General features: G+C 43.9%; 1 protein-coding gene across 1 annotated transcript; it reads right to left on the bottom strand.

Moving 5' to 3' along the window:
* Window positions 1–9,360: 9,360 nt before the first annotated feature.
* EYB26_006863 (uncharacterized protein) lies at window positions 9,361–11,205 on the bottom strand (the record flags this gene model as incomplete). The annotated part of the gene is made up of 7 exons (XM_054266136.1): window positions 9,361–9,642; window positions 9,702–10,252; window positions 10,320–10,548; window positions 10,608–10,716; window positions 10,770–10,885; window positions 10,944–10,982; window positions 11,038–11,205. 7 exons carry the CDS (start codon window positions 11,203–11,205, stop codon window positions 9,361–9,363), a joined length of 1,494 nt encoding a protein of 497 aa, XP_054122111.1.
* Window positions 11,206–13,791: the final 2,586 nt, after the last annotated feature.

Here is a 13,791-nt window from a genome sequence, read left to right on the forward strand (position 1 = left end):
ACGATTTGGAGTGGATTGTGGAACCATCAGGGTGGATCAAGCCAACTACGTACATGTGCAGGTAACACTACCTATTTCAATGTGTCTAGTACGTAGTAGGCTGTATTTCAGAAATATACGTTGAATCATCCATACTACGTAGTAGACTCGAAGATTGCTGGGGGGGATTCCAATTGCAAAGAACAGGAAACAGACTCAGATCGGATCGATTGGTTAATTCGTTAAATTAGTCGCAAACTTAATTGCCAGCTACTGCGAACCACACTGTAAGACTAACTGTACATACTTAACTCCGTCTGTACATATTTGGACTAGTGGGCGTATCTAGATGGTATTCCAATACGGAGCTCCACGGAGTAATCGGCGTGTTGTTAGGGCTTTGGCTACATAAGCGTCCTGACTACGGAGTACTAGCGGAACCTCCGGTGGAGCTTCAACGAGAATAGGCATAGCTGGGTTTTTTCTCGCCATCTTCAGAATTGGAATGACGATCGTGTCAATATACTGCGTACATACCACATAGTTTGCTCCCTACGAAGATACGTCTCGGGAAGCAATCTGTGCTTGAATAATAAATTGTTGGAACCACCCCCAGAACACGCTCCGGAATTTGTCTGTCGCATCCCGGTTGGATTAGTGAGCCCTAATCCGCAGTATGTGAGTCGTACATTCTATCCCCTCTAGCCTAGGTAGTACGTAGGCAGTTACGGAGTACAGTAATGTCCTACCTCTTAAGGCTCCCTGTATATCAAATCGAGGCGAGATTGGCGGCTCCATCTGTCATGCAAAAGCTTATGAGCAGCCACGGGACCTGACACGCCTGTCAAGCCGTAAGGAGGCGAGTCTAGGACTGATTGCCCGGTAATTATTAACTACGTACCGGCGTAGGGTCTAGTTGCTCTCGTAGCTAGCAATCGCAATTTCTAGGTCGTTAACTCGTTAAGCTCTCTAGGTGGTTTTATGAACTGTTTCGAGCGTTTTGACGCGGCAGTACTACTTACTACATGCAGCTTACTCTGCTTGAATCATGCACCGGACCCTGCACACTGCAATCCTGATCCCCCATACTCCATACTTCTTACTGCAGTAGCAGGTTCGAGCTGCATACAATTAGCCTAAAATGGGCATAGGGGGAGAAAGAGAGAGCGGGAGGGAGCAATAATGAAAGAGTTCCGGTAGTTACATTCCCGCGTTCTATGTCCGTGGAATCCGCAGAGTCCGTACCGTGGATGCCTTGCCCCGATTTTGCTTGCTTTTATTCTGTTTTTCCATTCCACATTAAATCATTGCTGTCGGGGAGAAGACCTCTCTGATGCATACACTCTTCGGGGTAACTAGTTAACGGTTAAGGTTTTCCACACATCTACATTATCTAATACATATTGCCACTCCGTCAGATTAAGTTACAGAATACAAGAAGACTATGGTAGTTAGTTACTCCAACAACACACAGACATACAATCCTGTGCGAACCATAAAATCGGACGCAAATCCCACTACGCCAAGCGATTGACCTCAATCACCTCATGAGTCAGGCAGGCAGTCAGCATCATCCATCACACGTATCCATAATCTCCAAAATTGTTGAGAAAAGGGATCTCCGATCTTGTCTTTAGAGCCATAAATTAGGGCTCTTCCTTTTTAGTACATTAGTATTGGGATCCTCGTTGGTACCTTAAAAAGAGGTGTCAGCACCTAACTGGGCCAAGTGGATTTGATCCATAACTTTGTTTGAGAGATGCGCAGAAGGAACTGACCACACAGGAGCCAGGAAGTACGAAAAAGAGAGAAATTGTTGAGTATGGGAAGCATAACGGCGGCTGATGATTGGAGGTGGCTGATGCCGTGCCGGTGGAATACTTACATGTATGTACGTTCTTTATGCAACATGCACTGTGCCAGCTGCCAGCTGGCTTTGAATACATGGATACTAAGATACATATTGGTACCTAGGTAGTCTCTACCAGGCCATGGCTAGGGAGACATTGAATGAAACCACAATATGACTTGGATTGGTGGTCATCGGGATATATTCCCATCCGAATATCCGTCAAGATAAGAATACTAAGTTACTGACTCGTATTAGCTAGTTACGTGCTTACTAGTTAGTCAAAAAGAGCGAATTCCATGGCGTACGTACGTACTATGTAGAGCCGAGGTCCAGAGCCGAAGAGCTGATCGCCGTAGTTGTCAAATGCAGATCCACGCACCTGATAGTTGTGCATTCTCGCCCGTACATACGTAGTATGTATTGCTGATACGGTAATACGTACACCATACATAAATTAGCATGGTATTTTAGGCTGGCAATAATCGGACATATTAATTTGAGTCTACATACTATACTACTTCGTAGGTAGTATGTAACTAGTAGCACTACAAGTAAGTTTCTGGTTGAGCTGGTTAACTAACCGGTTTGGTATTTAGCAGTATGAACTATTAACCACGATTAGTTGGGGCATGTGCTGCCAGCCTGTCAAACAACTCAGGGGAGGAACAATTCTCTATTAAGGTTAATTGATTATTTGTCAGGCCATTAGGACAGATCCCGATTCATTGCCGATCACAGATACCTACATGCTACGAGTATTATCATTATCATTATTCTTCTTCTTCTTCTTCTTCTTCTTCTTATTACTATTTTCTGCTACCAAGCATAACCTGAGAGATTAAAATGCGAAATATATGCCATGTACTTGCTGCTTGACAATAATCGTATTATAATACAGTCCTGAAAGCGGCTTGTAGCCGTGGCGAACACCTGTTCGTGCCTCCTGTACAATATAATATAATATGTACGCACGTAGTAAGATCATAAGATGCTGCTGAATCCCATCTTGGCCGATCGATCTGAAAAAGAAAATTGAAAAACAATCAACCAATCAGAACCGCTACACTTGTCACCCAAGGAAGGAGCCACCTTCCCAAAAGAGAGGAATATATATGGGCATTGGAAGGAAGGAAGGAGCCAGCCTGGCAGGCGCCGCCCACTTCGATCGCTCCTTCCTTATGCACTTTCTGTCGTCTCTCGAGCCCCTTCCTTTTGATGACGCTCTTACATAAGCCACCAACATAAGTTGTTAACTTAACTAACCTAGTTAAATTAGTCAATTAACGTAACTAACTTAACTAATTCTGACTTCTCGTACGCAGACTGTCGTCTGTTGAGATATCCATGCATCACCATGTTCATCGCTTGTCGACATGCAGCTGGCGGACTGTCCGATGCTACTTGACAGGTCAAAGTGTCTGTTGCTTCCTCGATTGGTCTGGTCTGGTCTGTCTGACAATGGCAAGGCAATGCTGAGTTGAGTTTCAACAGAGTTCCAGTCAGTCCTAGCTAGGCGAGGTTCGTAGCGTATACATGCTACGTACGTATTGTTCTGTCAGAGTGCTGACGATCCAATCTCCACCCATTTTTATTGACCTACATAGCACACCATGAATGTCGAATAGGGATGCATAAAATCCGGATGGGGTCGACGGGGTCAGAGCGATCGCTTATTTTACTTATCATACCAAGCCAGCCTCAACGCAAATGGGTACAGCCACAGTGCCACATTCCAAGGAACATCGAGTTTTGACGTGACAAGTTGACGACCAACTTTGCCGCCTCGGGGTCTCATACAACTGTTTCGGTTTCATGATCGCGAAAATTCCAGGGATCGAGGACGTTTTACCTTTCTGGGGTTTGAGTTTCGACGATTGTTAGAATTCCTTCCGTAGCGATGTTTCATCGTCCCCCAACAATACGATACGTGGGATTCATAGGTTGTCGCGCCGGAACGTGAAAAAGGGCCAGCCACATGCAGCCCAAGAATTGGGTAATGTGCCAATCCATGCCGGCTAACTACTCGTAGTAGAAAGTGTGGTGTGTGTGTTGTGCTGGCCCCGGCCACTAATGCGGTCTTGATGGATTGTCAGAATGTCAGCCGACTGAGTTAATCGTCCATCTATCCACTCGTCGAGACCTTGACTACGTCACAAAAATGCCAGTCAGGGAAAGAGGCTTTTCTTTGACCCTCATCGAAAAGCCAGTCACGATGGAATACAACAGGAGCACATCCATTTACGGAGGGAGTCCCGAGGATATGGCGCCAGTCGTGGGGCCAGGGGCAGAACAGCGCTAAGATAGCGCCCCTCTTTTCTCCTCTTCAGGAGCCGGAGTCTGAGTACAGTGAGAATTAGGAATCGTGACGATGCGAAACTTTATCCAGGAACTTGTGCCAAAAGTCTAAACATGGTTCAGACGGAGGGTGGTTCTGCGGATGACATACGTATTGCCCCTACTAACTAGTAGGCGTGAAAATGGTATGCACCTCGCTTAGATGACAATGTCGGATTGGACACCGACACAGTGGACACTGCAATGACACTGACGTGCAGAGGAGCGCAGGAACGAAGCACACACTACGGTTCGGCGAATCCTCGGTTTAGGTTGGGGGTCTTTTTTGAGTGTATCGCTGTATGCGGGGCTGACAATACAATCGGAATGACAGGCTAGCTGTCATCGATACTAGTTCGTTGAAATTAGTGGCGTGCAAATGTAAATTCATCTCGATTGAGTCCTCGTTCTTTCTTGACTAGCTCAGTTTGAATCGCTTTCTGATGCAGATCACAAATTATTGATTGACCCTGGTTGACAGCGTGACTGGCACCCACAATATGGAGCCAGCCTCGTAGAATTTCCATGGAACTCAATTCTCTGATTGGGCAACACATCGAGACGATACGCACGTCCGTCCAATACCGACGAAATATTTCCGCATCCGGCATGGAATAAGAATCGATGATCCACGATACCAGGCGTTCCACGTTTTTAGATCGAGATCGAACATTGTATGGCGAGTTGTGGTACAGACAGCCCCAACCCTGGAAGCCCACGGAGTAGTGTTTAACCCCTGAGAACTCATTCGGTACAAAGTACGCGGTGCGTCGAGTTTCGACTATTGAAATATTCAAGACCCTTCAGATGATTGTCTAGGTTTGAGGCAAATATGCCAAGGATCAAGGAGGTTGACCTACGTCATGCTTATTTTTATTTTTTTTTTTCACGTGCCGTGGCACCTGTGTCCTACGTAGTACGACGTTTGGGGCTTGATTCTTCTTTGAGCCGTGGTCAAACAGTGACTATGTATATGATCCTTTGAGATTGAAGCATAAATATACAATAGATCTTGAGAGAATACTGTAACCGGTGAACCTGTAGCTTCTAGCAGCACCATACAGAGAGGCCGATACCTTCTCCCTTCCATACCACTAATATGATGCATGTGCAAACTCCGTCCCTGGATGGCATTCTACAGATCGGATGGCCCGAAAAAAAAAAAAAAACAAAAACAAAACAAAAAACATGTAGCCCTTCCTACATACGCAGTGCCACATCAATGCAACTAACTGCACCGCCACAATCCCGTATCTCAACGACTAAGTGTACAACATGCAAGCAAGATCGTGATTAGATCGAAACGAGGCTACATTAGGGCATGCCAACCTATTGAATCAGAGTACGTATGCCTATGCGGATAGCCTCATGCCATGCCATGCAAGATCTCAGATCTAACATACATTAGGTAGCATCCCTGTATGTATGTACATACTTTATGTCCTTGCTTCTCCACGGAGTGGGCGGTTGGATATCCATTCGAGAACTCGGTGCCGACTTTTCTCCTGAGTTATGTAGATAGATAACTCGAGTCACCTAGAGGATGCTACAAGATGAATGGATGGATGGACGGATGTATAGTAGGGAGTATTATAGGTCGGGGTCGTCGATCAGTTGCGTTCCTGTACTATTCTGGACGAGTTATAAGTTTATGAATGTACTCGTAGTTAAAACAAAAAAAATCTGTTTAGTCTCTTCAAAACCAATGATAATGTGTGGCTGATATCGCGTTTTGGATCTCATTCTATTCGGTAGGGAAAGTGGTAAAGAGGAGAGAGGGCTTGTACTACGTACTACGTATAACCGTATATCTATCCTCAAGTATGCGAATGTAAATAATCTAAACTTAGACATGACTCGTGTTCATGCAGTCGGTTTCAAGCCACACTGTGTCTTAAGATCCATATGATTCAACCTCGAAGTTTCGATTGACGTTCGTGAACGAGAATTTCATTTTTGTCAGGTCCCAAATCTATTATATTTGTAATATAGTGTACCAGTAGGTAGAGTCTGTGTACTATTTGCATAGTTAACTATGCATTTCAGGTTAATTACATCGATCATCTCTTTGTTGAAAACTCGAAACCCAATCGGGCAAAATTAGGGCTAGGCGCTTACCTGCCTATTTCGGAAATTAGTACGCAAAGTATCGTATCGACCGATGTCATATCCAAAAATACTCCCAGTAAGTGTATTCAAATGTAGATCTTGGATTTGCCTTAGCAAATGGTAACGAACTAATGCACGATAAATCCCATCCCCACGCCATGCCGTGCTATACATAGGGCGCCCACCAACTCCCCCTAGCTAGGTACATATGCGTCAATTTCATGCAACCTACAACCTCGGTACGTTGTCACACAGGCCTTGTCAAACAACATCACCAAGACATGTTGGGGTGAACCCCCATTCATCTTCTTCACTTCCCGTTGTACAACATAGATTTTGACTAGTGTACATATCATGAGTATGTGATGTAGTCTAAGCGTACTCATCCGAAAATATGATATATGACTCAACTTCGGATATTGGAGTCTGGACTCTATTCAGGCCGAATTTACTCCGTTTTCGTCTAGCTACGTAGTAGATACATACGCCATGCACGTTACCGCAGTCAATAAACATGTGGTGCATCCTCCTTCTTTTCTTTTCTTTTCTCAGATTATTGATCCGTCCATCAATGGTCTTCTCAATAAAGTAAATGGGGTTGATCTGGAAGATTATTCTGAAATCGAAAATAGGGAAAAAAAGAAAAGAAAAGAAAAATATACGTATTCTGACAAAAGTAAGGTTCTACTATCCATGACCTATGAATGGCCGGTTGGGAAGTCACTGGTCAGGAATGTGAGCTATCACATAACCCATCTTCAAGATCCATGTAATGGGTACGTGCACGTATGTACTAGGATTGAGAAAAAGAAAAAGGGAATACCCAATTAGATTCTTTTAGTTTGTTCGTTTCTTTTTTTTGTAGTTTATGTCAACAGATCTTGTGACTTTAAGAAATCTCTCTTGCTATAGCTAACTCGATGGCTTAATTGGAAATCATGCATACTCATCGTGGCGAGACATATGCGCCCCCTCCAACGCAAGGATTAACGATGCGTCTTGCAACCAAAAGGTCAGTCGGTCAGCACTTAGTCTTAACCACTAGTTACTCCTACGTACGTGCGTAACAATAAATCTGAGATCAAATTCCGCACGGACAATATTTCCTTCCACTGGACTCTCCGAATGGGCCGATTCCATAACTTACTTACATGCCTACCGAAGTACATGTTATAGTATCATACAATAATACTTCTACTACGTATGGATCCACGGTCTAGCTTTTGGGGGCTCATTTTTTTTTTTTTTCTTTCTTCAAAATACCACATAGCACATTCTACACTACATACATGCTACATTGCAAGGCGGAAGGCCGCCCCCTTTCTTTTGTGTCTATGCAATTCAAGTCCGACTATCTCCGTTGAATGTGTACAAGGCTGCTTTGTACTATGGAGCTTTTATTTACTATTGATGCCTACTCGTCAAAGAGACAGGCAAAACATGAGTCAAGACTTGGAATTGCCGAAACATGTTTCCGGAGCTGAGGTATGCGATCTCAATCATATAGTACTAGTAGTACGTACTTAATTTATGACGTTCCTTCATAACAATACAACTACGTACATATTTCCGCCCGGACACTAGTTCTCTATTGCTATTATCTAGTTAGCTGCTTTCGAAATGTCATATGCGTCAAAACGGCTTGGCTTGGCTTTGTCCTCCATATCCTTTGTTCTCGAGATACCGTTCAGGCTGATACATCTACCTTTTGTATTTGTTTCCATTGTTCGTGGTGCGATTCCTCGGAGTATATAAAGTCTTAGGAACTGCCGATCTCCCAACACAAAAACCATCCAGTCTTTTGCATTGCATCACGAACTCACAAAGATAACTCCCTACTCTGTATCCGAGTCATTTTTTTCTTGTTATGGCTTTGATCGATGCCATAGTTATGCTAAATGCTTTAGATCTATCAAGGATCAGCCTCGGTTCTCTGTATGACAAGTGCTGTTTCTACAAACCTGAAATGAACAATTGTACTACCTTCAAAAAGGTTGAATGGGGAAAACCTTCAACTCGCGTCTGTATAACGAGTTATCCCATCTCGAAAAACGAACATTTCACTGCAAAGCTTTTATACTCCGCTTCAAGGATATTCCATGCCGCCCAACCTTGTATTCTCGCGGAGCGCATAGAGCTAAGGCCTCGAGCGGTCTGTTATTATGGGGGTTACACATACACCAACAACGCATTGAGAGCAAGTTAGCTGGCTACATTACACAATGCATGTCAAAGAAAGAAATTAAACAAGACAAAACATAAACCAAACGTCAATGGATGAATCCATGAACCATTGATCCTGTGATTTAAATTGAGATTGACAGTCCATATGATATAGCTATGCAAGAAAGTCCACGGATGTCGAGCTTCTTTCTTTGTTGTGATATTGGTTACTGCCAAGCTGCATATGCAATATCTTTCACGTTTGTCGGACACTGTTCATAGGTGTGTTCAGGTAAGGCAGAAGACCTTACGAGGGTGATGGAATTTTTCCAAGGTTGCCTCCCTTAGCATCTCCTATGAACAGAGCGTTCGGTAATTGTATTTGATAATATAGACCCCTGCCAATATTAGCGTTGGTTGTGTCGGCTATGGCGACCAGCTAGGTAATATCTCAACAAGTACATGTAGATACTTTTATAATGGCCCGTCGAGTAAAATGCAAGAGACTTGAATGTATGTATAATTATGAATTGAGATACTATGTATTTACCAATATGCATCTTCATTCGGAACGAAAGGCCTGAGAGGTATTCGTGCACAGATGGGATGAGGTGATGGTTATACATATTTTGGGCGATCCTTCAACGGCGTGGTGATATTTGTCAAAAGCCTATTTCGACGTTGTTCTTTGATTCAAATGAGTTCTGTTTAAGAAGTTTCTGAAAAATGATTGAGCGATTAAAAACAATACTACATAGGCACACGTACAGCCACTGACATGCTACCTAGGTGGGAAACAGCCACGTCCAATGTGAGGATTACACTTATACTATATACACTATAACTATACATCCACAATAATAGATATGCCGCAACTTCGAGCTTACCTAGATATGTAAGATCAACTCAGACATTCGAGCTATCTAACAAGGATGTCCATCCCCAACGAGCTTAGAAGCAGGGTACAACACGCTGGTCAATCCGCCGGCCATCGGAACGGAGATATCACCAGAGTCGCTAACAGTAACGTTTGTGCAAGTGATCAACTCGGTAATCACCTGCCCAGCGTTAAAACCTGTTCCGGAGATTTTCAAGCTGTAGGAACCGGCGCTTGAGCCAGAGTTTGAGAACACGGTGACGACCTGGCTTCCGGTGCTGCCTTTGCGGAGGGCGATATTGTTGCTATCTTGGTAGATTGGGGAGGACTGAGATAATGTTAGATATGAATCGGCTACGGTATAAAAAAAAAAGATAGGGTCTATACCTTGTAAGTAGTGTATCCAGTGTCCTGTTTAATAACAAAGTTTCGGATTTTGTTCATTTGCGCAACCCATTGATAAAGCTCAGCAGAAGTATCGAACCCACTCAACCAAGTCGCTTCACGGTTATTAGGATCACTGCCACCATTGTAATGCTGTTCCTGACCAGCATAAATAATGGGAATACCGTCTGACAAGAGTGTGAAAGCAAGCACATTTTTGGCTAGTGAGAAGTCCGAGGTGTAGCTTGCGAATCGCGGGTTGTCGTGGTTCTCAGAAAAGGTGCCTAGCAAGTTTGAGTCGCTGCAGTCGGATTGGACGGTGTTGACCATGTTATACAAGTCTGAAATGCTGCCGCTAGTGCTCTCAAAGGCGCGAATCATGGGGAAGTACGTTGGGTAGTTGAGGACTCCGTCGAGATAGTTTTGGTACGGGCATGCTACGGTTGCGTCGCCATTGAAGACTTCGCCAACGCAGTAGACGCCAGCTGCCTTGACCCAGGCTGGCCAAAAGTCCTTTTGAACTTCTAGCGCCGAGTCAAGGCGGAGACCATCAACTGTTCCGATCATTAGCATCGGGATTTTCCTGACGGAAAAAAGACCCAAGGAGAGAGTAGTACGTACTGGAGTAGTTTGAGACCAATTCCGGAATCCAGCTGTACCAGATATTCTGCACCTCTGTGCTTTCGGTATTGAGATCTGGAAGCGAGACAGTATTGTCGCCTTCCCAGCATTGTTCAACCATGGTAAAGTTGGAGTAATTGATGATTGGGCAGTAAGGATGGAAGTAGCTTTGGCTGTTGAAAGGATTGAAAACAGAGTAGTCTACGTCTGTGCCAGCACCAGCGTAGCCCTTTTGACAAAAAAGTTAGTTCAGCCGAGAATAGACTTGAAAGTTTGAAGTAGACTTACCATGTGGTTTGCCACGACGTCAACCATGAGGTACATACCACGAGCATGGAGAGCTGTAGACAAAGCTTTCAAGTCTTCCGCTGTACCGTAGTTCGAATTGATAGAGTAACTGTTTCTCCAATGTCAGTCGCAATTTCAATACATCTCAACTGTAAGACGTACATGTCTTGTTGCCAGTAGCCGTGAAAAGCCGTTCCATCTCCAGTAGATTGAGGTAGCTGCTCAGTAACAGGAGTGATCCAAATGGCCGTAAATCCCATGTTCTGGATATAATCTAACTGTACAGGTCATTAGCTTTGCCCAGACTCACTAACCTGGTCATTCTACTCAACATACCTGGTTGATAATTCCTCGCCATGATCCTCCGCAGTATTGCTGTTGAACGTTAGTTCACATGGACTTCCAAATCATCCAACCTTTTAAAACATACGCGTGCTTGAAGATCGCACTCTGCAGTGGTCGAATTGTCCGTTCGAGCAAATCGATCAGTGAGAAGGAAATAAATAGATTGTGAGCGCCATTCATCCGGGGTTGCAGCTTTGACAACCTGTGCCAAAAGACCTGCAACTGTGGCGCTTGTGATGAGCGACAGCTTCATCTTGATGATGATGGTTTTGATTGAATGGAATAGAAAATTATAGACAATGAAGAGAAAGGCGAATGATTTCAGGAGATAGAAAGTCTCGGCATAGCAATATAAATTCCCATGGATGTAGTCTTGATACCATGCTCTGAAAAGAAAAGAAGCCACTCTTCAAGATGCCTTCTTTTAAATATATGTTTCTTTCAAGATGATGTTCAAGGGACTAACTATCTTTGTCTTTCGAAGAGCCGGATTTAACCCACAAACCATCTTAGTCAGTTGATCAAAGTGTCCCAGGCACTGTGACGTTCTGACAGCGGGGGCGGAGATTAGTTGGGCGATCTCAACCCTTCACGGCTTGTGGTCCTTGCTTGCAACGCGAGGACCGCATATACAGCCTAATCTTTGGTATACGTCAAGAATTACTTGATCTTGGATTGTGCTACAGAGTCTTAGTCTCTGCATGATTCTATTGTACCCACCACCTACGGATCAATGTCGGCATAACCGGCAAATGTGGTTTGTTTTCTTGGGGAAAGAAACTAGCATTGTCAACGACTTTTGATTCACCAGCAAAGATAGCACTCAACTATGATAGGTTGGTTCGCCCTGGATGGAAACCATTAAATTGTGGTGGTGGATACGCACGTAATAGTTAGTATTCACAAAAGTGTATGTTTCACGAGGGATGTTATCTCCAAGAGGAGAAGGGGCCACTCACAGGCTCGGGTTTTATTAATGGAGAATGTATCCATCGGACCGCTCGGTAACTGTTCAACTACACTCAGTCATAGAGAACGTTTCTTGGCTTGGGTATTAACAACTGCCGAACGTCTATCTGGGGTAGTACTTGTATAGACCCTGTGGAGCAATAGAACTGGAATACTGAGAAGGATTCCGCCGCCTATTACATCATATTGCACTGTGTACTTAATTTATAACTACTCTCGTATTTCAAGCCACCATAGACTATTTGTACCTGAATAATAGGCAGACTTCCCGTGTGGTTGTGCACTATAGGAGTATGAAGCCGCCGTTATACGGGGAATATATGGGGAAATTGACAGTGAATGCATTCCATACAGTATTTGATTTTCCCACCAATTGGGCTTCGAATACAGCACCCTTTGCATACGTACTCAATAGAATTCTAATGGCGATTCAGTAGTGGCACACTTGATGTAGAAGTTAGTTAGCATGAGGCTAGGTAGTTATACTACGTAAGACGTTGATGCCTGAGCGGAAACTTTAGCGCCGGCATATCCTTGACTTGGGCTGCACCCCAGCAGCGCTAGTCGTAGTATACGTAGACCTCCACGAATTCTTCAACCCCCCCGAATTCTAATATAGATCGACACCCCCTCTAAGCCCAATCCGGTAGGTGTTTATTAATGATTTAATTTTCTCATTTGATGTTTCAAAATACAAATCTATGCCAAGTTTATTACCCGGTATAAAGCCTTACGAGCTGTATTTTATTTCAATCTACTCCGTATATTTAAGTTGAAAGATTGCTTGGCTTTTCAAATCCCTTCCTGTTCAAAATCTCAAAAAACACACTATATATTGAATTAATATTCGATTGGAGGTCGCTCTTTTTTTAACGAGCGGAATTGATTGAAACTGTATAAAAAAAATTTCCGAAATAAGAATTCTGAATTGCAGTTATTCGTTATTCTAAGGCGGATTTTAAAATTACAAGATGGGGTTGTCGATGTATAGTATAGTTACATACGGGGGTGTTGATGCAGATGTGTCGGTGTCTACGTATAGTTTCGCTAAAAATATACGAAAAAACGGTCGATTTCTAGAATTCAAATCAATTTTTAAATTAACGGATTACACGCGTGGCCGGGACTTTCTCAGTCGTATTGGCTATGACTTGTTTAGGGCATAATGGGCCGACCTAAGCTTGTTCTGGCACCATTCAGTACTCTGTACAAGGAGTACTGCATACTACACTAGTATACACTGTAGTGAAGCAAAGCGAAGAGGTAAGTGTACATCTCAGACGATGGACCCTTGAGTAATGAACTAGAGCAAGTGCCGTGACCTTGTTGATGGCCTTACTCATGAACGCTGGATAAAGATTTAGGTAGTTACCGGACTCAGGCACGGCACGCTAACTAAGGTGTCAGGGGTACATCCGAGAGAGGTTACCGGTAGACCCTTTTCGGGATGTATTCAAGACTGAAATTATTTTCAGTGCGTACTCTGACTTCACGAGTCGGAGCTCTTCTGAAGTATCCTAAATCACATGCCGACCGGTCATGTCAACGACTTGTAGGAATGAAATCAGCAGGGTACATCCCGGAGTCAACTCCACGATCAATCTTCACCGTTCGGCAGAAATCAAACAGCGGTCCAAGAGGAGAGAGAAATGCCGGTATGCCATTCTATTGGTTGATTTTCGCGCCTATGGATCCTTGTAAACTGCAATATTTCCGTGTCGAATCCTCAATGTCACCTCAGTCGGACATTCGTCGACTCTTCAGGCCACTCAAAGCCCGGGCTCGGGCGACTCGGTACTCGACCAGCCAACAAACACTCAGATCTGCGGTGATCGCCCGAGATTGCGGGGTTTTGCTTATGTACACACTG

The sequence above is a fragment of the Talaromyces marneffei genome, chromosome 5 (genome assembly GCF_009556855.1).
Source record: "Talaromyces marneffei chromosome 5, complete sequence".
NCBI lineage: Eukaryota > Fungi > Ascomycota > Eurotiomycetes > Eurotiales > Trichocomaceae > Talaromyces > Talaromyces marneffei.